This window comes from Nerophis ophidion, linkage group LG11, assembly GCF_033978795.1.
Source record: "Nerophis ophidion isolate RoL-2023_Sa linkage group LG11, RoL_Noph_v1.0, whole genome shotgun sequence".
NCBI lineage: Eukaryota > Metazoa > Chordata > Actinopteri > Syngnathiformes > Syngnathidae > Nerophis > Nerophis ophidion.
Genome location: NC_084621.1, coordinates 31,625,456 through 31,651,043, shown reverse-complemented (window position 1 = coordinate 31,651,043; position 25,588 = coordinate 31,625,456). Strand labels below are relative to the sequence as shown.

General features: G+C 42.3%; 2 protein-coding genes across 5 annotated transcripts in view; one reads left to right on the top strand and one right to left on the bottom strand.

The window, feature by feature from the left end:
- rundc3b (RUN domain containing 3b) overlaps positions 1-14,911 on the top strand; it is a 78,506-nt gene extending 63,595 nt beyond the window's left edge. For 2 of the 4 annotated variants that reach the window (XM_061915598.1, XM_061915597.1), the window contains 3 exons: positions 2,332-2,478; positions 12,177-12,289; positions 14,200-14,911. In XM_061915598.1, the coding sequence (XP_061771582.1) occupies positions 2,332-2,478; positions 12,177-12,289; positions 14,200-14,339 (400 nt within the window). In that variant the 3' untranslated portion in view covers positions 14,340-14,911. The remainder of the gene's footprint in view (positions 1-2,331; positions 2,479-12,176; positions 12,290-14,199) is intronic. The other 2 variants (XR_009808799.1, XM_061915600.1) reach the window with 2 other exon arrangements.
- Positions 14,912-17,072: 2,161 nt separating this feature from the next.
- Positions 17,073-25,518, bottom strand: slc25a40 (solute carrier family 25 member 40). Its single transcript, XM_061915601.1, has 10 exons — positions 25,231-25,518; positions 25,047-25,148; positions 24,766-24,825; positions 24,542-24,648; positions 24,382-24,449; positions 24,171-24,295; positions 22,649-22,932; positions 17,564-17,645; positions 17,408-17,485; positions 17,073-17,332 (listed from the first exon to the last, which is right to left on the bottom strand). The coding sequence occupies exons 2-10, from the start codon at positions 25,141-25,143 to the stop codon at positions 17,199-17,201; spliced, it is 1,035 nt and encodes a 344-aa protein (XP_061771585.1). The 5' UTR covers positions 25,144-25,148; positions 25,231-25,518; the 3' UTR covers positions 17,073-17,198.
- Between the last annotated feature and the right edge of the window lie 70 nt (positions 25,519-25,588).

Here is a 25,588-nt window from a genome sequence, read left to right as displayed (position 1 = left end):
GCAAATACGGTATTAGCTTTCACTGTTATGCTGATGACACCCAACTCTACATGCCCCTAAAGCTGACCAACACGCCGGACTGTAGTCAGTTGGAAGCGTGTCTTAATGAAATTAAACAATGGATGTCCGCTAACTTTTTGCAACTTAATGCCAAAAAAACGGAAATGCTGATTATCGGTCCTGCTAGACACCGACCTCTACTTAATAATACAACTTTAACATTTGACAACCAAATGATAAAACAAGGTGACTCTGTAAAAAATCTGGGTATTATCTTCGACCCAACTCTCTCCTTTGAGTCACACATTAAAAGCGTTACTAAAACGGCCTTCTTTCATCTCCGTAATATCGCTAAAATTCGCTCCATTTTGTCCACTAAAGACGCCGAGATCATTATCCATGCGTTTGTTACGTCTCGTTTCGATTACTTTAACGTATTATTTTCGGGTCTCCCCATGTCTAGCATTAAAAGATTACAGTTGGTACAAAATGCGGCTGCTAGACTTTTGACAAGAACAAGAAAGTTTGATCATATTACGCCTGTACTGGCTCACCTGCCCTGGCTTCCTGTGCACTTAAGATGTGACTTTAAGGTTTTACTACTTACGTATAAAATACTACACGGTCTAGCTCCAGCCTATCTTGCCGATTGTATTGTACCGTATGTCCCGGCAAGAAATCTGCGTTCAAAAGACTCCGGCTTATTAGTGATTCCTAGAGCCCAAAAAAAGTCTGCGGGCTATAGAGCGTTTTCCGTTCGGGCTCCATGCCCTCCCGGTAACAGTTCGAGATGCTACCTCAGTAGAAGCATTTAAGTCTCACCTTAAAACTCATCTGTATACTCTTGCCTTTAAATAGACCTCCTTTTTAGACCAGTTGATCTGCCGCTTCTTTTCTTTCACATATGTCCCCCCCTCCCTTGTGGAGGGGGTCCGGTCCGATGACCATGGATGAAGTACTGGCTGTCCAGAGTCGAGACCCAGGATGGGCCGCTCGTCGGGACCCAGGATGGACCGCTCGCCTGTATCGGTTGGGGACATCTCTACGCTGCTGATCCGCCTCCGCTTGAGATGGTTTCCTGCGGACGGGACTCTCGCTGCTGTCTTGGATCCGCTTGAACTGAACTCTCACGGCTGTGTTGGAGCCACTATGGATTGAATTTTCACAGTATCATGTTAGACCCGCTCGACATCCATTGCTTTCGGTCCCCTAGAGGGGGGGGGGTTGCCCACATCTGAGGTCCTCTCCAAAGTTTCTCATAGTCAGCATTGTCACTGGCGTCCCACTGGATGTGAATTCTCCCTGCCCACTGGGTGTGAGTTTTCCTTGCCCTTTTGTGGGTTCTTCCGAGGATGTTGTAGTCGTAATGATTTGTGCAGTCCTTTGAGACATTTGTGATTTGAGGCTATATAAATAAACATTGATTGATTGATTGATTGAAGTGTACCTATGATGAAAATCACAGACCTCTGTCATCATTTTAAGTGGGAGAACTTGCACAATCGGTGGCTGACTAAATACTTTTTTGCCCCACTGTATTTGTGTAACTCAAAAACATTCTGATCCACATCTTATCATATAACTGAGTTAGTAATATAGGGATACTGCCCTCCAAAATAGTTTCTCTCGTTTTGATGAAATAATATTAGAAGAATTGTTACAACGTGTAAATGGAATAAAAATTTAACTTTCACAGTAACATGTTAGACCCGCTTGACATCCATTGCTTTCGGTCCCCCAAAGGGGGTTGCCCACATTTGCGGTCCTCTCCAATGTTTCTCATAGTCATCATTGTCACTGTCACCGACGTCCCACTGGGGTGAGTTTTCCTTGCCCTTATGTGGGCTCTACCGAGGATGTCGTTGTAGTTTGTGCAGCCCTTTGAGACACTAGTGAATTAGGGCTATATAAATGAACATTGATTGATTGAAACATTTAGTGATTGTTTTCTTTGATAAAAACAAATCACATAAATAAATAAAAAATACAATTAAGGAGACATTTTTATAACGGCTCTTTAAAAAGAACGCCTACCTTTTGAAGAGCCATAAATCCCATCTTTATATACTAACATTCTGGTTAACATGGCTGGTGGGATCCATGACTTATTTGTGTAAATACTTATCAAGCAGGGAAACATGAGTATTGTGTCAAAATGACAAGGCAGAAATATGGTGCAAAAAAATCGACATATTAATAATCATGTTAACATGCAAATACATAAATAATAATTATGTTCCTTTAAGTTGTTGTTTCAACAACCCAAATAAAGGTATTATTCTGTAAGTGATCCAAAAATAAAAACTGAACATCCTTGTCTTTTGTCCTCAGGACAGTGTTGAAGAACAATGACTTGCGCTCACGACGGGAGCTGACAGCCCACCTCACCAATCAGTGGCCGTCGTCTGATGCTTTGGACGCCAGCGCCGTTGCTTTGGACACGCTGCTGGTCAGGAAAAGCGCTGGACATTGGAATAAGTAACTCAGTGGGATTTTCATATTTTATTGTTGTATCTGCAGAGAAGTGGGACTCAAAAGGATTTAGCCGTACAATCCATATATACAGTATAATCAAACATCTCGTTGGGTCTTGGTCCTCCGTGTTCTTATCACTAAAAAGGGCCTGGTTTTGTTGGGTCAATTTATGTCGACATGTGATCTAGTCAGTCCAAATCCAGATCATGGGATCAGATCGGGGCTGATATTAGCCTGCTTTAACTGATTGGTGATGGGCTGATAAGCTGCCATGATTTTTTACCACAGTTGTGTCTCAGTGTTGACATACCGACATATGATTGTACTCAGGGGGTAAGATTCCTTCGAAATGGATGCACGCTAAGAGAGACAAATTAACGTTTTCATTTTCCTTATTACACACTTGCAGAACTCGCATTAATTCCAGGAGGGTGCGTGTCCTGCCAGAACACCGGCTCCAATTTGAGAGCATGCAGCAACAAATGTGTCATCAGGCCACAGTGCGAAGATACTAATCCTTACCACTATGGTGGAAAAATTGTTTCTTCCACGTATTATTATCACTGGAGGATTAGAGGAAAATGAATGGCTAACCATGCTATGCACACAATGAGCAAAACAACACAATAAGTTGACCCCATAAAGCTTTAATGGAGAATAAGGGGAATCGATTCAGATGTCGATACTATTGATACCTAGTATAGCATACGAATATGAACAACACTAAAGTGATGAGATTAATATTTTCTTTTTTCCTATTATGACAAAAAAATGTCAAAAATTGATCGTTTTTATTATTGTATCGGATCGGGGCTTGAAATTGGCTGGGATCTGAAACCAAAAAATCGGATGGGAAGCCAAAAATATTGATCAGTACATCTGTAACTGTAGTATTGTTAACATCAGCATTATCACTAAGCAGCGTGAAACAACAACAACAGCAGTGACATACTGTAATTACTGCCTCTTTAAACAGCATTGAAAACTGACATGCTGTTAAGTTAAAAGTAAGCTTCGAAATGAAAGCATAGCAGAATTAACCTGACCTGACTCTTGCCAGACCCTAGTAGTTCGCTGAGCTCAACACAAGGATCTGGGCTCGAAGGCATTGCAAATAGCAAAAAATAATGAACCAATCAGGATCACCGGGCGGGATTTCATAGATGTGACGTAGCGCAAAAGTGACTGTCAGCTTTAAACAACAAAGGTGGCACGGAGCGAGGAGTCGTGTGATGACATTGATTCTGCTATTTCAACTGTTTTGCAACATCGATCGAATATTAATTATTTAAAGGATGAACAGGGAACTGTTTTGAAGGCATTTATTGCTGGCAAGGATGTTTTGGGTCTTCTTCCAACCAGGTTTGGATTTTGCAGCGTCGCTCTCATCAGCGTCAAGGGTTGATTTCGAAGTGAGTGGTTGAAGTAGCACGTCATTCAAGATAACGGACAAGTGGTTTATCCAATCACATACAATTATTTTTTTACAAGGCCCGGCCTTCTGAAATACATCTATTGAGAACTCCCAGATCCTTGTGTGGAGCTCAGCGAACGACAAGGATCTGGCGAGATTCAGGTTAGAATTAACCTGGATTCCGCCACATCAATTACAAACCCCGTTTCCATATGAGTTGGGAAATTGTGTTAGACGTAAATATAAACGGAATACAATGATTTGCAAATCCTTTTTAACCCATATTCAATTGAATGCACAACAAAGACAAGATATTTGATATTCAAACTCATAAACTTTATTTTTTTTTTTGCAAATAATATTAACTTAGAATTTCATGGCTGCAGCATGTGCCAAAAGTAGTTGGGAAAAGGCATGTTCACCACTGTGTTACATCACCTTTTCTTTTAACAACACTCAATTAACGTTTGGGAACTGAGGAAAACTAATTGTTGAAGCTTTGAAAGTGGAACTCTTTCTCATTCTTGTTTTATGTTTAAAATGCGCCACAGATTTTCGATGGGAGACATGTCTGTACTGCAGGCGGGCCAGGAAAGTACCCGCACTCTTTTACTACAAAACCACGCTGTTGTAACACATGGCTTGGCATTGTCTTGCTGAAATAAGCAGGGGCTTCCATGATAACGTTGCTTGGATGACAACATATGTTGCTCCAAAACCTGTATGGACCATTCATCATTAATGGTGCCTTCATAGATGTGTAAGTTACCCATTGCTTAGGCCCTAATACACCCCCATACCATCACAGATGCTGGCTTTTGAACTTTGCGCCTAGAACAATCCGGATGGTTATTTTACTCTTTGTTCCGGAGTACACCATGTCCACAGTTTCCAAATATAATTTGAAATGTGGACTCGTCAGACCACAGAATACTTTTACACTTTGCATCAGTCCATCTTAGATGAGCTCGGGCCCAGAGAAGCCAGCGGCGTTCCTTGGTGTTGTTGATAATGGGTTTTGCTTTGCATAGCAGAGTTTTAACTTTCACTTACAGATGTAGCAACCAACTGTAGTAATGACAGTGGTTTTATGTAGTATTCCTGAGCCCACGTAGTGATATCCTTTACACACACTGATGTTGGTTTTTTGATGCAGTACCGCCTAAGGGATCAAAGGTCCTAAATATCATCGCTTACGTGCAGTGATTTCTCCAGATTCTCTGAACCTTTTGATGATTTTACGGACCGTAGATGGTAAAATCCCTAAATCCCTTGCAATAGCTCGTTGGGAAATGTTTTTCTAAAACTTTTTGACAATTTGCTTACAAATTGGTGACCCTCGCCCCATCCTTGTTTCTGAATTACTTAGCATTTCATGGCACCCACCTTGTTCCCAATTAGCCTGCACACCTGTGTGATGTTCCAAATAAGTGTTTGATGAGTATTTCTCAACTTTATCAGTATTTATTGCCACCTTTCCCAACTTCTTTGTCACATGTTGCTGGCATCAAATTCTAAAGTTAATGTTTATTTGCAAAAAAAAAATGTTTATCAGTTTGAACATCAAATATGTTGTCTTTGTAGCATATTCAACTAAACATGGGTTGAAAATGATTCGCAAATTATAGTATTCCATTTATATTTACATCTAACACAATTTCCCAACTCATATGGAAACGGGGTTTGTAAATAAATGCAACCTTTCTTTTTTCTTTTTTAAATTTTAAGCCACCGGAAGCAAAATTTGCGCATGTACGAAAAGCTTTATTGTGGTTGTTGTCAAGACGTAACACAATTAGTGCAGCAGCTATCAAATGTAAACATGCACAGATGGAGGAAAACATTGTCGTAGGTTCAAAAACCCTTTTTTCTATCAGCCATTTTGCTTCTGTCTCTGGACAAAGTCACAAGTACAATGTGCAAACAATGGCTTGTTCCTTAAATCTTTGACGCCCAGTATGTCCGCCAGTCTAACAGGTGTGGACACTAACGGGTTCCACTAGATCATGGTTGTCAAACTCTGGCCCGCGGGGAAAATTTGGCCCGCCGTTTAATTTCATTTGGCCCTTGAGGCAATATCAAATTAACATTAGAGTTGGCCCGCCGGTAACACCAAATTCACTGCTAATACTCATACTTGCCAACCCTCCCGATTTTCCCGGGAGACTCCCGAAGTTTAGTGCCCTTCCCGAAAATCTCCCTGGGCAACCATTCTCCCGATTTCCACCCGGACAACAATATTGGGAGCGTGCCTTAAAGGCACTGCCTTTAGCGTCCTCTACAACATGTCGTCACATTATCTTTTCCTCCATATTAACAGCGTGCTGGCCAAGTCACATAATATATATGTGGCTTTCACACACACATATGCAAATGCCTTGCATACTTGGTCAACAGCCATACAGGTCACACTGAGGGTGGCCATATAGACAACTTTAACATTGTTACAAATAGGCACCACACTGTGAACCCAAACCAAACAAGAATGACAAAACACTATTCGGGAGAACACCCGCACCTTCACACAACATAAACACAACACAACAAATACCCAGGATCCCTTGCAGCACTAACTCTTCCGGAATGCTACAATATACACCCCCCACTACCACCAAACCCCGCCCACCTCATTTTTATTTTATTTTCGAATTTATTAGCATGTGGAAAAAGTTAATGTCAATACTTACCTCAGAAGGCTGCAAATAGAAAAGAGGCAGTCATTTTTTAAATTAAATTTAATTCAATATACCACTGATGTTTTTTTGTTTGTTTTTTGAAAGTTGATTTTGCACTATTATGTTATATAAGCTCTGCCTGTTCCATAGGAGGAAGCCGGAGTACCCGGAGGGAACCCACGCAGTCACGGGGAGAACATGCAAACTCTACACAGAAAGATCCCATGCCCGGGATTGAACCCAGGATTACTCAGGACCTTCGTTTTGTGAGGCAGATGCACTAACCCCTGTACCACCGTGCTGCCCTATTTAAGCCGTGCTTGTTCAATATTCATTGCAAAACTTGTTTGGGTCCCTATTAAAAGGTTAATTTGTTCAACCTTGGCCCTCGGCTTTGTTCAGTTTTAAATTTTGGCCCCCTATGTGTTTGAGTTTGACACCACTGCACTAGATAGTTATATGTCAATGTTACGACTCTGCGTGATATAGTATACATCAGGGGGTCCAGGAAAGCAGTATTTTCATTTGTACTTTAATTTTAATGACAGTTTAGTTAAGAAACGTACCGGTACTTATTATTAATTTAGTTTTTTTAGCACAACATAATACATATTGTGGGCAGCACAGTGATAGAGGGGTTAGTGCGTCTGCTTCACAATACGAAGATGCTGATTAGTCCTCGGGATCTTTCTGTGTGGAGTTTGCATGTCCTCTCCGTGACTGCATGGGTTCCCTCCAGGTACACCGGCTTCCTCCCACTTCCAAAGACATGCACCTGGGGATAGGTTGATTGGCAACACTAAATTGGCCCTAGTGTGTGACTGTGAGTGTGAATGTTGTCTTTCTATCTGCGTTGGCCCTGCGATGAGGTGGCGACTTCTCCAGGGTGTACACCGCCTTCCGCCTGATTTTAGCTGAGATAGGCACCAGCGCCCCCCGCGACCCCAAAGGGAATAAGCGGTAGGAAATGGATGGATGGATAATACATATTGTATGTAAAATTATTTTTTATTTCATTATTACTTCTTTTTCAAATCAGCGTGACCCAAAGTTTATTTGTTAAATTAATGATATAATATTTGAAATTAACACATGCTTTTATATCATTTGACAAGGTAGTAAACTGTAAGTGGGTTAGATATAACTATTGAATACGATCCAAATCAAGTTACTAATTCAGTGTTAATATCGCAGTGGTCCCTGGGCTCCTCTGTAGTGGGTCTTGAGTTGAAAAAGGTTAAGAACCCGTGCTATGTACAATGACTCTGCAGGGCACCGCAGATGGAAATTAGCCTTTGGCTAGAATCTGGAACGTTAACATGTTATATATCCATTAATTTGCATTGTCCCATGTACTTTAACAAAGGAGTTGTAATATACATCTATCCATCCATCCATCATCTTCCGCCTATCCGAGGTCGGGTCGCGGGGGCAACAGCCTAAGCATGGAAACCCAGACTTCCCTCTCCCCAGCCACTTCGTCTAGCTCTTCCCGGGGGATCCCGAGGCGTTCCCAGGCCAGCCGGGAGACATAGTCTTCCCAACGTGTCCTGGGTCTTCCCCGTGGCCTCCTACCGGTTGGACGTGCCCTGAACACCTCCCTAGGGAGTCGTTCGGGTGGCATCCTGACCAGATGCCCGAACCACCTCATCTGGCTCCTCTCGATGTGAAGGAGCAGCGGCTTTACTTTGAGCCCCTCCCGGATGGCAGAGCTTCTCACCCTATCTCTAAGGGAGAGCCCCGTCACACGACGGAGGAAACTCATTTCGGCCGCTTGTACCCGTGATCTTATCCTTTCGGTCATGACCCAAAGCTCATGACCATAGGTGAGGATGGGAACGTAGATCGACCGGTAAATTGAGAGCTTTGCCTTCCGGCTCAGCTCCTTCTTCACTACAACGGATCGGTACAACGTCCGCATTACTGAAGACGCCGAACCGATCCGCCTGTCGATCTCACGATCCACTCTTCCCTCACTTGTGAACAAGACTCCTAGGTACTTGAACTCCTCCACTTGGGGCAGGGTCTCCTCCCCAACCCGGAGATGGCATTCCACCCTTTTCCGGGCGAGAACCATGGACTCGGATTTGGAGGTGCTGATTCTCATTCCGGTCGCTTCACACTCGGCTGCGAATCGATCCAGCGAGAGCTGAAGATCCCGGTCAGATGAAGCTATCAGGACCACATCATCTGCAAAAAGCAGAGGTCTAATCCTGCGGTTACCAAACCGGAAGCCCTCAACGCCTTGACTGCGCCTAGAAATTCTGTCCATAAAAGTTATGAACAGAATCGGTGACAAAGGACAGACTTGGCGGAGTCCAACCCTCACTGGAAATGTGTTCGACTTACTGCCGGCAATGCGGACCAAGCTCTGGCACTGATCGTACAGGGAACGGACCGCCACAATAAGACAGTCCGATACCCCATACTCTCTGAGCACTCCCCACAGGACTTCCCGAGGGACACGGTCGAATGCCTTCTCCAAGTCCACAAAGCACATGTAGACTGGTTGGGCAAACTCCCATGCACCCTCAAGAACCCTGCCGAGAGTATAGAGCTGGTCCACAGTTCCACGACCAGGACGAAAACCACACTGTTCCTCCTGAATCCGAGGTTCGACTATCCTGCGTAGCCTCCTCTCCAGTACACCTGAATAAACCTAACCGGGAAGGCTGAGGAGTGTGATCCCATGATAGTTGGAACACACCCTCCGGTCCCCCTTCTTAAAGAGAGGAACCACCACCCTGGTCTGCCAATCCAGAGGTACCGCCCCCGATGTCCACGCGATGCTGCGAAGTCTTGTCAACCAAGACAGCCCCACAGCATCCAGAGCCTTAAGGAACTCAAGGCGGATCTCGTCCACCCCTGGGGCCTTGCCAACGAGGAGCTTTTTAACTACCTCAGCCCCAGAAATAGGAGAGTCCACCACAGATTCCCCAGGCACTGCTTCCTCATAGGAAGATGTGTTGGTGGGATTGAGGAGGTCTTCGAAGTATTCCTTCCACCTATCCACAACAGCCGCAGTTGAGGTCAGCAGAACACCATCCGCACCATACACGGTGTTGATAGTGCACTGCTTCCCCTTCCTGAGGCGGCGGACGGTGGTCCAGAATCGTTTCGAAGCCGTCCGGAAGTCGTTTTCCATGGCTTCCCCGAACTCCTCCCATGTCCGAGTTTTTGCCTCCGCAACCGCTGAAGCTGCACACCGCTTGGCCTGTCGGTACCTGTCCACTGCCTCCGGAGTCCTGTGAGCCAAAAGGACCCGATAGGACTCCTTCTTCAGCTTGACGGCATCCCTCACCGCTGGTGTCCACCAAGGGGTTTTAGGATTGCGGCCCCGACAGGCACCAACTACCTTGCGGCCACAGCTCCGATCTGCCGCCTCGACAATAGAGGTGCGGAACAAGGTCCACTCGGACTCAATGTCCAGCACCTCCCTCATGACATGTTCAAAGTTCTTCCGGAGGTGGGAATTGAAACTTTGTCTGACAGGAGACACTGCCAGACATTCCCAGCAGACCCTCACAATGCGTTTGGGCCTCCCAGGTCTGTCCGGCATCCTCCCCCACCATCACAGCCAACTCACCACCAGGTGATGGGTCGAAAGTTCCGCCCCTCTCTTCACCCGAGTGTCCAAAACATAAGGCCGCAAATCCGATGACACAGCTACAAAGTCGATCATGGAACTGCGGCCTAGGGTGTCCTGGTGCCAAGTGCACATATGGACACCCTTATGTTTGAACATGGTGTTTGTTATGGACAAACTGTGACGAGCACAAAAGTCCAATAACAAAACACCACTCGGGTTCAGATCCGGGCGGCCATTCTTCCCAATCACGCTTCTCCAGGTTTCACTGTCGTTGCCAACGTGAGCGTTGAAGTCTCCCAGTAGGACAAGGGAACCACCCGGGGGAGCACTTTCCAGTACTCCCTCGAGTGTTCCCAAAAAGGGTGGGTACTCTGAACTGCTGTTTGGTGCGTAAGCACAAACAACAGTCAGGACCCGTCCCCCCCACCCGAAGGCGGAGGGAGGCTACCCTTTCGTCCACCGGTTTGAACTCCAACATACAGGCTTTGAGCCGTGGGGAAACAAGAATTGCCACCCCAGCCCGTCGCCTCTCACTGCCGGCAACGCCAGAGTGGAAGAGGGTCCAATCCCTCTCGAGAGAAGTGGTTCCAGAGCCCTTGCTGTGCGTCGAAGTGAGTCCGACTATATCCAGCCGGAATTTCTCGACTTCGCGCACTAGCTCAGGCTCTTCCCCCCCAGTGACGTGACGTTCCACGTCCCAAGAGCTAGCTTCTGTAGCCGAGGATCGGACCGCCAAGTGCCCTGCCTTCGGTTGCCGCCCAGCTCACATTGCACCCGACCTCTATGGCCCCTGCTATGGGTGGTGAGCCCATTGGAGGGGTGACCCACGTTGCCTCTTCGGGCTGTGCCCGGCCGGGCCCCATGGGAACAGGCCCGGCCACCAGGCGCTCGCCATCGTGCCCCACCTCCGGGCCGGGCTCCAGGGGGGGGCCCCGGTGACCCGCGTCTGGGCGAGGGAAATCTGGGTCCATGCTTTTTCTTCTTCATAAAGGTCTTCGAGCTGCTCTTTGTCTGTTCCCTCACCTAGAACCTGTTTGCCTTGGGAGACCCTACCAGGGGGCTCCTAGGATCATTGGGACACGCAAACTCCTCTACCACGATAAGGTTGCAGCTCAGAGATATACATCTATTAACAGGCTTATTGGTGTGTTTAGTGGGACAGGCGAAAGTTGAGTCAGAGAAAATGCAGTAATTTAAATGAATTAATGTTTCTGTGCAGCCCGGTAGCAAATGCCTCACGGAACGGTGTGGTTGGGGACTACTGCCCTAACTCAGTGTTTTCCACTGGTCAATAAAGGCAAACATGAATCCGAATGTATGTTTTCTTTCAGTCCATCTGGACTTCATGGAGTCCATTTACAAGCTGTCGGCCATTTGGGATAGGAAATAGGAAATATATATATATTTTTTTTTTCCATTTTAGTACAACATAATTATATGTAAATTAATTTTTTGTCCGTTCTTTATGAGTTCCTTTTTATGCAGCATATTTATGAAGTACTTATTTTTCTAATCAGCCTTATCAAATTCTAAGGTTTGTGTATAAAATAAATAATCTTTGCGATTAACACATTGTTTCATATAATATAAAATCATGAGAAAGATTACTAATTCAGTGTTATTCGAGTTTGCCCTGGACTCCTCTGTCGTGGAAAAGTTGGGCCCCGAGGACAAAAAGGTTGAGAACCTCTGACCTAACTCATCTTTGCATTGATGTATTATTGACCTGATCACCGACTGTATGACAACCCGCCTTTCAGGTTACCATACGCAGTCAAGGTAAAAGGAGCAGGTGCACTCAAAATCAACTGCATGATTAATGTGCATTTTGATTAATCGCTTTGACAACACTAAAATATAAGCAAGATTAATATAGATTGGAAATGTCAGTTCAGTTTCTGTGAGGCATGGTCATCTGCCTCCATGAAGTCCAGACGGACTGAAAGAAAACATCAATTTGGATTCATATTTGCGTTTATTATTTGCTTTTATCATGATCCTGTGTGCTATCATTGTTTTGCAGCAAGAGCCTCCACAATGGGCCTGCAGAAATGAGCCTATCGCAAATGACCCTTGAACCGGCACATCAGTTCACGTTGGAGGCGAAAGCAGCTTGTACACACTGGCCACACCCAGGTACCATGCAATGCACCAGTTAGGTATAGAGGAACCTCAATTTACAAACTTTGTTCTTCAACAGGGTTCGTAAATAGAGAAGTTTATACATTGAAGCACATTTCCTGATAAGAACAATGTATATATAAAAAATGGGTTCCAGCCTGGATAAAATACATATTGTAGTAATATTGTGTACAATCTGAACACACTATAAAGCGCTATACAGTACTCTAAATCAAACAAACATAACAAGTAGCTGATGGATTAACTTTCTATTCGATAACAAATAAAAAAATAAAACGTTTAACTATCCCCATTTTCAATCGCCCTGGCGACACACACTCTCACATTGCCGGTGCACACACAGTTTAAAATCACAACACTCCTTGCCTTTAACATAGAGGTCGCTACAATGTTAGTAACAAGAAATGACCTTGTCAGTTAATCTTCTTGGCGTGCAGCAGAAGGAAGGGTTAAAGGCCTACTGAAACCCACTACTACCCACCACGCAGTCTGATAGTTTATCAATGATGAAATATTAACTTTGCAACACATGCCAATATGGCCTTTTTAGTTTACTAAATTACAATTATAAATTACCCGGGAGTTTCGTCTTTGAAACGTCGTGTAATGATGACGTGTACGCAAGACGTCACGGGTTTTTAGGAAGTATGAGCGCTGCGCACACACACAGCTAAATGTCGTCTGCTTTAACGGTATAATTACACAGTTTTTTGGACATCTGTGTTGCTGAATCTTTTACAATTTCTTCAATTAATATTGGAGAAGTCACAGTAGAAAGATGGAGTTGGGAAGCTTTAGCCTTTAGCCACACAAACACACGGTGATTCCTTGTTTAAAATTCCTGGAGGTGAAACTTTCCTATGGATCAGAGCGCAGTCAAGCCAACATGGATCCCGACCACATGTCAACCAGCAGGTTTTGGTGAGAAAATTGTGGTTAAAAAGTCAGTTCTTACCGGAGAAAAGCTGAGCTTGTGCCGTCGACTCCCCTGAGACACTGCGCGTCAAGACACCCATGGAGACACCCTTCCGACTAGCAGGTAATATTAAACTCACTAAAACACTAGCAACACAATAGAAAGATAAGGGATTTCCCAGAAATAACCTAGTAAATGTGTCTAAAAACATTGGAATCTGTCCCAATGCAATCGCGTGTTTTTTTACTTTTTTTTTTACTTTTTTTTTATTTATTTATTTTTTTCTAGTCCGTCGCTATCAATATCCTCAAACACAAATCTTTCATCCTCGCTCAAATTAATGGGAAAATTGTCGTTTTCTCGGTCCGAATAGCGCTTTTTGTTGGAGGCTCCCTTTAAAAACAATATGAATATGTGAGGAGCCATCAAACATGTGACGTCATCATCTGCGACTTTCGGTAGAGGCAGGGCATTTCTCTTAGCACCGAAACTTGCGAACTTTATCGTTAATGTTCTCTACTAAATCCTTCCAGCAAAAATATGGCAATATCGCGAAATGATCAAGTATGACATAGAATGGAACTGCTATCCCCGTTTAAATAAGAAAATCTCATTTCAGTAGGCCTTTAAGGGAGAAGTAGTATCAACAATACTGTGGATACTTCCTGAATGTTTCAAACCACATATAGTTTACCCTTTCCTTTTGTGGACTTATATTCAGCTGGCAAAAATAGAAAATGTTGTAGAAAGGCTAAAAAAAACACAAAACAGCTGAACGAATGAGTGAAGTTATCAAGCAGCCAGCCCAAAATGTATGTGCTGCCGGCCACAAAATGGGTGGAGGAAACGTTTCTACACGAAGACAAGATTCTTACACCCAAGCGTACTTTTATTTGGCCTGTAGTTCGTATATTTTAAATTTTTCTACAAAGGGGTTCATAATTCGATGTATTTATGCAAAATGTTGATCTCGTGTTGCCCCTTCTAGGAAACGAGCCATCTCTCAGGGGACTGTGCGGCTCTCTGACCTCCGTCAACAGTTTCAGGTCTCTGGCCAGCCTGAGATCTAACGAGTGTTTGGCCAGTCCCGCTGCAGAGGTCAGCAGCCCGGGTTTCACCCCGACATGAACATTCAATACCCCTCCTAATGTGGTATTATTTCACCTTTCTTTTACGTGCACTTTGACACACGTTTAATTAGGGGATTAGTTGTGCTCCACTCACTATGTTTCTTTTACCTTGAATCACCAGTTAATGTGCCAACAAAAACTGCAAAACTTCCAGGGTTTCAGGATTTGTATACAAGAATATCATCATACAGTACCTGCACTGTTCCCTACTTTTATTGTGTTCTGCGAACAGATCATCTTTAGTTCTCAGGTGTAAATGTTTGTTTTGTGTGTGATTTTGCTTAACACAGTATTTAGTTATCAGGTGGTGACGACTACGATTGATTTCTTCTCCTCATTTTAATGTGAAGTACTCTCTTTGATTAATATTCCAATGCCAATTGACATGGTGACCGTGATGAACGTCCTGCTGCAGCTGGTCTGGCCTTCAGGCTACGGAGCTCAACAACTTCACTGCTTGTTGTTATTGTTAAAATAATTTGGCTTTTTATTTGTCATTTTGAATAAAATTAAATTGCAATAAAATAAGCAAGATTTTGGACATTTAAGCACATAAAAATTTCAATAAGCGTTTTTTTTATATTTTGCAGTTATTTACTATCCGTAGTAGTTGGCACTGACCAGGGACGATTACTTCTTACTAGGGATGGACACAATCCATAGAATTATGTGGAACAACTTATAAGTGTCTATACTGTAGATTCTTTCTGCTGTCTTAAGAAGTAGAACATTAAGCCACCTTTTAGAGGTTGAGCATGCAACTTCTTGCTGCATTCATCTGCTTACAACAATAGCATGACTGAGCCTACTCAGTGGACAAGTGGTTAGAATGTCCGCCTGGAGATCGGTAGGTTGTGAGTTCAAACCCCAGGCGAGTCATACCAAAGACTATAAAAAAATGGGACCCATTGCCTCTCTGCTTGGCACTCAGCATCAATGGTTGGAATTGGGTGTTAAATCACCATAAATGATTCCTGGGCGTGGCACCGCTGCTACCCATTGCTCCCCTCACTTCCCAGGGGTGTGATCAAGGGTATGGGTCAAATGCAGAGAACAAATTTGACCACGCCTAGTGTGTGTGTGACAATCATTGGTACTTTAACTTTAACATTTAACAACAACTCAGAACATTCCAATTAGAATTTCCATCCATTTTCTACCGCTTATTCCCTTTGGGGTCGCTGGCGCCTATCTCAGCTACAATCGGGCGGAAGGCGCCGTACACCCTGGACAAGTATTCCCGTTAGAATTTTACATTCAAAATAAAAGTCAAAAACAAACCTTTTAATGCAAGGTTTGGCAACCCGCGGATTAAACATCCTTGTCGTGGCTCCGAGATTGTTTTCACACTGGAGTATGGAAAAGACTTACATAATTTCGAAAGATGTCAGAGGCCACAAATGTGTACCAGCTGAGTCCTGAATGGTGATTAGATGAGCGCAAGGAAAAGTGAGTGGAAGCTTACTCTTCTTGACTAGATAGTTTTTATTTTTGAGTTGTATGTTATATTTAATGCCTTAATTGTACAGTTAATTAATGTTCAAAGCCTGTAAGAAGTGACATTGTTTTCAAAGGTGCCAACAGGTAAAATGTATTATTAAAAATGTATTTCTGCACACATAACACAATAATAAAACAATGAAAGTAATTTTTCAAAACAAGCATTTAGCCTTATCTAAAAAGTATTAATTTACTGCATAGTACATCACACATTAAATAAACCAGCTTCACCTCATTGCAAAATATTTTTTCTTTTTATTAAAAGCATATTCTACCATTTTTGGTCTCCAGTTAACACATAAAAATGGCTAAATAATAAATAAATAAATAAAAATCAATATTCAAGTAGTATTGACCACTAAAGGAGACCAAACCAACCAGTTTGTGCTGTTCAGTATTGTCATTGGCTCAGCCTCAGGCCGCTTTTCTATATTGGATTTAAAGGGTGTAAACAAGACTAAAGAGTTGTTTGTCAAAATATTGTGAACAGTTTTGTTCTGCCCAAGTTAATATTTGATTCATAATAATTATTCCTACTTTGTGAAAAGGCATTTATTGTAATCATGTCTGGACCCAATTAACAAGCAAGGGACGACGTGTAAATAGGTAAAATTAAAAAAAAAAATGTAAAGTTTTATAAGCTGTGTTGTTTTGGCTTTAAAGGTTGTAAATAAGACTAAAGAGTTGTTTTCCTGTCTAGAGGGCTGTCAAAATATTGTGAACAGGTTTGTTCTGTTCTGCCTAAGTTAATATTTGATTCATAATAATTATTCCTACTTTGTGAAAATGCATTTATTGTAATCATGTCTGGATCCAATTAACAAGCAAGGGACGAGGTGTAAATAGGTAAAATTGAAAAACTTAAAAGTTGTGTGTGTGAATGTTGTCTGTCTGTGTTGGCTCTGCGATGAGGTGGCGAGTTCTCCAGGGTATACCCCGCCTTCCACCCGAATGCAGCTAAAAGATATGCTCCAGCGACCCCCCGTGAGCCCGAACGGGACACGCGGTAGAAATGGATGAATGGATGGATGGATGTGTTTTGGAGCTCCAGACTAATTTTCTTTGACAAGGAGGAGGCAATAAAATGCCTTGATAGTTTAGGTTGCTGAACCCTATTGTAGTGGATGAATGAAATGTCCTCATGTGTCCAGGAAGCACATCAGGCATATAGCTCATGAATGATGAACTTATACACATCTTTGTTCAATAATGAAGCTAGTAGAACATAACATTATGAATACCATCATTAAAGTGTTTAATATAATTATTGTAATCTCACTTCTGCTTATTGCAAAGCCTCAAAGCGTGATTTTTTTTTAAAGTAAAGTGTTGGACTTGGAACGTTTCAACTCATCTCTCAAGTCTTGCTGGTTTGCGGAGGTTTTAGTGTCTGTTCCTGGTTGTGTTTGCGGAACAAAGCCTTCCCAAACTCGTAGCTGCTGATCATAATGGCGCAGGCTGGCACCACTTTGATGATGCGGGGGAGGAAACCTGACGAACAAACGGGCGGGTTTAGGAGGGAAATTACGTCTGGCAACAAAAGGTTGGCCCCGCGTGCTCACAAACCTGCAAACAAGCCCTGGACGCCGTGCTGTGCCACAATCCTCTTCATCATGCTCAAAGTGGAGGAGGCCTTGTGTGACACTGCCAACACAAAAAAAACGTTCAATGACGATGAGAAATAAGGACATCAAAACAATGAAGAATTGAGACCTCACTTACAATTCATCGCCTGCAGCTCCCCAAGTTCCACCTGCCGTCGTGTTTTGACCACGTCAAACGGTAACGTCACTACTGAAGCAAACTGAAAGAAAGTCAAAGCTATTTTTACAATGTTGCTTGTAATTCAAAATAAACTGTACAAAGGCGTGACCAGGATAATATTTATCATAGCTATGAGGTGTCCTAACTTTTATGTAGGGTCGGAATGATTACCGATAAAATGATAAACATTTGGTGGCTAAGTATGATGCGTGCAGTTTATCAAAGCAACAAACAAACAATCGGAAAATTCCCGTCGTATCAATTCCTAGATATGGTCGTAATTATACTAAATGCACCGGGCATAATAAACACAACATTATTAATATTGCTACTACGGATAATTTGATCAAAAATTCCCTAAAACAGCCCACTACCTATAATATAGGTTTTTTAAACATAAGATCATTGTCTCCCAAAACGTTAATCTTAACGTCATCGGTCTCAGCGAAACCTGGCTTAAACCAAACGACTTTTTTGCGCTAAACGAGGCATGTCCTAACTTTACACATGCGCATATTGCCCGTGTAGAATTCATTGATAAAAGTCCGAATAGAGTTCGTTGCTGATCTAGTGACACACGGCGATAATATAATCATAATGGGGGACTTTAATATCCATATGAATACCCCATCGGACCCACCGTGCGTAGCGCTCCAGACTATAATTGATACCTGTGGTCTCACACAAATAATAAATGAACCCACGCATCGCAACGGTAATACGATAGACCTAGTGCTTGTCAGGGGTATCACCGTTTCCAAAGGTACGATACTCCCGTATAAAGTATTGTCCGATCATTACCTTATAAAATTCGAGGTTCAGACGCATGTTCGGCAAACTAATAATAATAATAACTGCTATAACAGCCGCAACATTAATACGGCCACAACGACAACTCTTGCTGACCTACTGCCCTCGGTATTGGCACCATTCCCAAAGTATGTGGGCTCTATTGATAACCTCACTAACAACTTTAACCACGGCCTGCGCGAAACCATTGATAACATAGCACCGCTAAAGTTAAAAAAGGCTCCAAAAAAGCGTACCCCGTGGTTTACAGAAGAAACTAGAGCTCAGAAATTATTATGTAGAAAGCTGGAACGCAAATGGCGCACGACTAAACTTGAGGTGCACCATCAAGCATGGAGTGATGGTTTAATAACTTATAAACACATGCTTACCTTAGCTAAAGCTAAATATTACTCAAATCTCATCCCCCGTAATAAAAACGATCCTAAATTTTCGTTTAGTACGGTAGCATCGCTAACCCAACAAGGGACTCCTTCCAGTAGCTCCACCCACTCAGCTGATGACTTTATGCAATTCTTTAGTAAGAAAATTGAAGTCATTAGAAAGGAGATTAAAGACAATGCGTCCCAGCTACAACGGGGTTCTATTAACACTGATACGATGGTATATACGGCGGATACCGCCCTCCAAAATAGTTTCTCTTGTTTTGAGGAAATAACATTAGAGGAATTGTTACAACGTGTAAATGGAATAAAACAAACAACATGTTTACTTGACCCACTTCCTGGGAAACTGATCAAGGAGCTCTTTGTATTATTAGGTCCATCAGTGCTAAATATTATAAACTTATCACTTTCCTCGGGCACTGTTCCCCTAGCATTCAAAACAGCGGTTATTCTTCCTCTTTTTAAAAGACCTAACCTCGATCCTGACCTCATGGTAAACTACCGACCGGTGTCTCACCTTCCCTTTATTTCAAAAATCCTCGAAAAAATTGTTGCGGAGCAGTTAAATGAACACTTAGCGTCTAACAATCTATGTGAAACCTTTCAATCCGGTTTCAGGGCAAATCACTCCACGGAGACAGCCCTCGCAAAAATTACTAATGATCTATTGCTAACGATGGATTCTGATGCGTCATCTATGTTGCTGCTCCTCGATCTTAGCGCTGCTTTCGATACCGTCGATCATAATATTTTATTAGAACGTATCAAAACACGAATTGGTATGTCAGACTTAGCCCTGTCTTGGTTTAACTCTTATCTTTCTGATAGGATGCAGTGCGTCTCCCATAACAATGTGACCTCGGACTACGTTAAGGTAACGTGTGGAGTTCCCCAGGGTTCGGTCCTTGGCCCTGCACTCTTCAGCATCTACATGCTGCTGCTAGGTGACATCATACGCAAATACGGTATTAGCTTTCACTGTTATGCTGATGACACCCAACTCTACATGCCCCTAAAGCTGACCAACACGCCGGATTGTAGTCAGCTGGAGGCGTGTCTTAATGAAATTAAACAATGGATGTCCGCTAACTTTTTGCAACTCAACGCCAAAAAAACGGAAATGCTGATTATCGGTCCTGCTAGACACAAACCTCTATTTAATGATACAACTCTAACATTTGACAATTAAACAAGGCGACACGGTAAAGAATCTGGGTGTTATCTTCGACCCAACTCTCTCCTTTGAGTCACACATTAAAAGCGTTACTAAAACGGCCTTCTGTCATCTCTGAAATATCGCTAAAATTCGCTCCATTCTGTCCACTAAAGACGCTGAGATCATTATCCATGCGTTTGTTACGTCTCGTCTCGATTACTGTAACGTACTATTTTCGGGTCTCCCCATGTCTAGCATTAAAAGATTACAGTTGGTACAAAATGCGGCTGCTAGACTTTTGACAAGAACAAGAAAGTTTGATCACATTACGCCTGTACTGGCTCACCTGCACTGGCTTCCTGTGCACTTAAGATGTGACTTTAAGGTTTTACTACTTACGTATAAAATACTACACGGCCTAGCTCCATCCTATCTTGCCGATTGTATTGTACCATATGTCCCGGCAAGAAATCTGCGTTCAAAGGACTCCGGCTTATTAGTGATTCCCAAAGCCCAGAAAAAGTCTGCGGGCTATAGAGCTTTTTCATTTCGGGCTCCAGTACTCTGGAATGCCCTCCCGGCAACAGTTCGAGATGCCACCTCAGTAGAAGCATTTAAGTCTCACCTTAAAACTCATTTGTATAATCTAGCCTTAAAATAGACTCCCTTTTTAGACCAGTTGATCTGCCGTTTCTTTTATTTTTCTCCTATGTCCCACTCTCCCTTGTGGAGGGGGTCCGGTCCGATCCGGTGGCCATGTACTGCTCGCCTGTGTATCAGCTGGGGACATCTCTGCGCTGCTGATCCGCCTCCGCTTGGGATGGTTTCCTGCTGGCTCCGCTGTGAACGGGACTCTCGCTGCTGTGTTGGATCCGCTTTGGACTGGACTCTCGCGACTGTGTTGGATCCATTATGGATTGAACTTTCACGGTATCATGTTAGACCCGCTCGACATCCATTGCTTTCCTCCTCTCCTAGGTTCGCATAGTCATCATTGTCACCGACGTCCCACTGGGTGTGAGTTTTCCTTGCCCTTATGTGGGCCTACCGAGGATGTCGTAGTGGTTTGTGCAGCCCTTTGAGACACTACTGATTTAGGGCTATATAAGTAAACATTGATTGATTGATAAACAGCGGTAAAACCCCCGACAGTTTTTGTTACCGTTTCAAATTGTAATTATCGTAAAACTGTACTTGAGAACCACACCACTCCCGTCCGAACGCAAAACCCTGTAACTCAATTTTTTGAACATCACAGAGCAGTACCACATGTCGACACTAATTTCCTGGAAAAGCAGCTAGCGTGCTAATCGCTAGCTATCTTAAATGACAAGCGAATACAAGTCACATCTTAGCATATTTCCCAATTTAAAACACCTGTTTTCGCTGTATAATTTAAAAAAATACACTTAAGCCGGAGCAATAGTTGTTTCTTCCGTCAATTAAAATAAAGATGGTGTGTGTTGCTAATACATGTTTGTTTTTTTTCAAATAAAACGTGTTTAAAAAATGTCAGTGTGTTGAGACATTTTATTTTATTACATTCAACAAAACTGTTGAATGTACTTTTTATTTCGTCACACCATTGCATCCCTACTTCTAGATAATGTCATCATCTGTTGATAGCCCCAAATCTATTAGTGGTGGTCTAAAGTTATTTGTGGAGAGCTGCAAAAGCTGTATAGGAAAACGCTGCAACACTCTCTGAAAAACACCTACTGAAACCTTAATGACTCTAGCCAAATCTGACAAAAAATTTGTACAATTTGTTAAGGGACTGACAAGCACATCTGTGAATATTTGAGCAAAATTGGTTAAAAATGATGACCGCGATCAAGCAAAATGTCTTTGAGAGGTCAGTGAGCATTTGTCGAATTGATGTTAAATTTGAGGTACATTTATGCTAGCGTGTCAAAGCATCTGACCACAACCCTAGGGGGCGCCACATTTATAGTCAGGACAGTTAAAACACTTGATAAAACGAAAAATAATTATACTTCTCTCCACATTGCATTTGTACATCCACTAGTGATATATGGGTCTAAAATTTTACCGCTGACACCAGATCTTTATGCTGTAATATTGATTCTCAAACCAAAATGTTGATACTTTTGATACGGTAGTTATTTGAGATAATATATGATTAACAAGAGACACGGTGTAACGTAACTAAATCATTGAGCGCTGAAATGAATCGAAACCCCATTGGCAGAAACTACTTTTTCTTTCAATGTAGGTACATAATGCACAACCGCAGCAGCTCAGTGCTGTGGTCTGTCATTCAGTCTGTCATTTGTTTAAAAACATTACTGGCAATTCAAATGAGTCACTGTATTATAAAACAGCAAGTTTAAGTATATATTTTTTTTATTGTAAGCTATTAGACACTACATGCAGAGTTGAACATAAATAAGATAATGCCATTTGTTTGCCATGTGGTTTTATATTTTTTGAAGATAATTCTCCAAGAGCAGCAACTCTTGAAATATACTACTTGTTTTCAATTTCACCAGACAAATTAGGTATATTTGTACAACCTACTGGGATCAGATTGGTATCGCCAATATCAGCGTGCATTTTACGCATATGGGTTAAGATAACAAATCTGTGGTATCGCACGTCAAACCACAACAAAACAATAAAAATTAATATAGGTGGTGGTGAGACAATGAACATAATGTGCAGACTTACCAAGCCGGACACAGCGCCCGATACGAAGGTCATGGTGAACGTTGGCTCTACGGCGTCATAGCGCTCACACAGCCACTTCTTGCTCCTCTCGTAGTTGTACCAGTACATGGCGGAGAACGGCACGTCTCTGAGCAGCGTGGGCCCTAGACCTCGCCACAGTGACAGCCAACCATCTGCCTCCACCGCTGTGCGAACACAGATGGCCAGCTGACGGTACGACTGTTTCTGGGACTGGAGCTTGGTGCGCATCAGCTCGAGGGGGCTGATCACCGAGACCGCGCCCACTGAAGGATGCAAAGAGTATACATTCAATGCACGGTGCCAAATACAATTACGATTAGACAAAAGACTTGTATTCATATTTGTACACACTATACAGTGTGGTGTATAAACTCTGAGCCTGATTTACTAAAGGGTTGCGTATATCAAAACACTTGCCAAAATTGATAGCCCACGCAAAGCTGTTCTCTTAAACGTGTGCAAAGTGGATTGCGTCTGATAAGTGAGCAAAATGTGTCGTGCAATCCATTTTGCGTCTCTGTCTTCATTAATATGCAGAATATTTGCTGATAATAAAAAATGCCCTGAATACTGGGAGGAAAAGATGCAAACATACAACACGCGCAGTGATTTATACACACTGTTTTGCCAGCAGTTCAATCATTTTATTCAGCACGTCTGAAAAGTATGTGAAAAGTGAAACATATTTGGTGCTCCCACTGCAAAGACAAGACGATTGACAGAGACTCCTTTGTCATACTATAAAATATTACACATTTTATCTATTCAGCATTTTTTATAATTTTATTGCTGCATGCTGGGTGAGTTAAGGGGCTGATTAAACAAATCAATTTGATGTGTTTTGTTTTGGTGTCTGCTGGCAATTTTATAAGACCGTTAGTTTTTTTCAATAAATATATATATATATATATATATATATATATATATATATATATATATATATATATATAATTAACACAACACCTCTATAAAAAAAATTCTTGAAGTATGTTTTTTTTTTTTTTACACAATAAGTGAAACCTCTCTACCTCTCTAGGGCATTAAAAAAAGGGAGAACAAAGGGGCTTACATTGTAGATGCACTTTGGACTGTGTCTAAAATGCCCCAAAAAATGTGGTAGATGTCTCTTGCATGTTTGAAAACGTCGCAAACACTCCCAGTAGGAGCAAAATAAAAGGAATATGCAGAAATTATTGAATTTCTCCATGGTGACGCCACATACAGTATATATAGTACATGCAAAATCCAAATTTAAACAAGGCGGTCTCCACTATTGAATCGTACACACAGTTTTAGTACAGCACACGCAACAGGCCCACGAACAGTACACATAATTTTATAGATTGCGCACCCTGTTCAGGCCAAATGTGTACTACACGGTGTGAATAAGTAACACTTATGCACTGTACAACAAATATACTACAGCTAAAATAGTACTGTTGTAAATCACATGAATCAAATAATAATGGTGGTGAAATGTTTCACTAACAGGATGACGCACCTCTAGCAACAGCTCCAGAGACCATAGGGGCGAACTGTGCGTGGTCACCCATCTTGACCTTGAGCTTCGTACACAGTTGGTCATAGCTGGTGAAGTAGATGACAGTCGCTGGCACTGCCATCACACTAGAGCCCACATGAGACATGAATCAAATTAAAAGGGCAAGGGTTGCATGATCAGAATTGTGAAAAATACTTAAGAAAAGCCTTACAGCGTTGGAGGTAGACCACTCCACAATGACCTGATTCCTTCATTGCGTACTATCCTGACAAAAGCATCCTGCATGAGCACAAAAAAATTCCTTTTTAAATGCGATTCTTTTTTTCAGCCCCCAATTACGTCAAGTATGTTTAGGATTGTATTTTTACTACCGCTGTGCCATTAAAGTGGCCTGACGTTTTGTACCAGGCCTTATTGTTTCCATTTTCACACACACATAAGTGGTCCATAAGTCCATTGCAGTAGACAAAGCATTTGCCTAAACATTGAAAAAAAAATTGAGGCAAGGGTATCAAAAATTATACAATCAAATGTTTAGACACACTTCCCCATGGCAATATATGTGAAGGTGTCTCCAAACTTAAGTGGATTTTACCTTTGGGGAAGGGAGATTTCTGTGATTGAAGTCTGATTTTTACAACATCCAAAGGTGTGACTGGGAAGAGACAACAACAAACACATCAAAGTCCACAAATTGGTCTCAACTATTGCAAAACAATTCTGCCTTCTACAAAAATAACTCTGCTGATATTCACTGAACAATGTTTATAACTAACATAAACTCATCATTGGGGACCTAAAAGCCTTATGATAAACAAAGCAGCACACGTTTTTTGGTTTAATAATTGACCTAACAAAATAGGTCCCGTCAATCACCCAATAGAGACGTAAGCAAGGCTCCGGAACACGACGCCGCCATCTGTTGGATGGGAGTAATGCCATGTTCTGTGGATTGCGAGGAATGACCGCCCATGGCTTCTAAAAAACACGACACACCATAAGTTACAAATATTTCCCCCAAAAAATCAGTAACACAGTACTCGTACTGCCACAAACTCACCAGTTGTATCAACAGCGACCGGTGGCGAACCGAAACTAAAGAGGACGTTCCACTTTCTACCTGCAAATTCTCATCTACATCAACAAATACTTGTTGGCATTAAGATAAATATTCCTTTTGGAGTTAAATTTTGGCGGGTAATATTCCCTCCTACACTACAATTTCCGAAAATAAACAGAATAAACACATGCTTTTGGCTCAAATATCTTGCTTGTCTGTATCGTTGAATGAGGACATGTTTCATAACATTGTTTCTGTTTCGCACATTCGACAAAATGAAAATGACGATTTCAAGTAAGCAATATTACAAGTACGTTACACATACAAAAACTGATGATAATTCTTATTTTTATTTTCA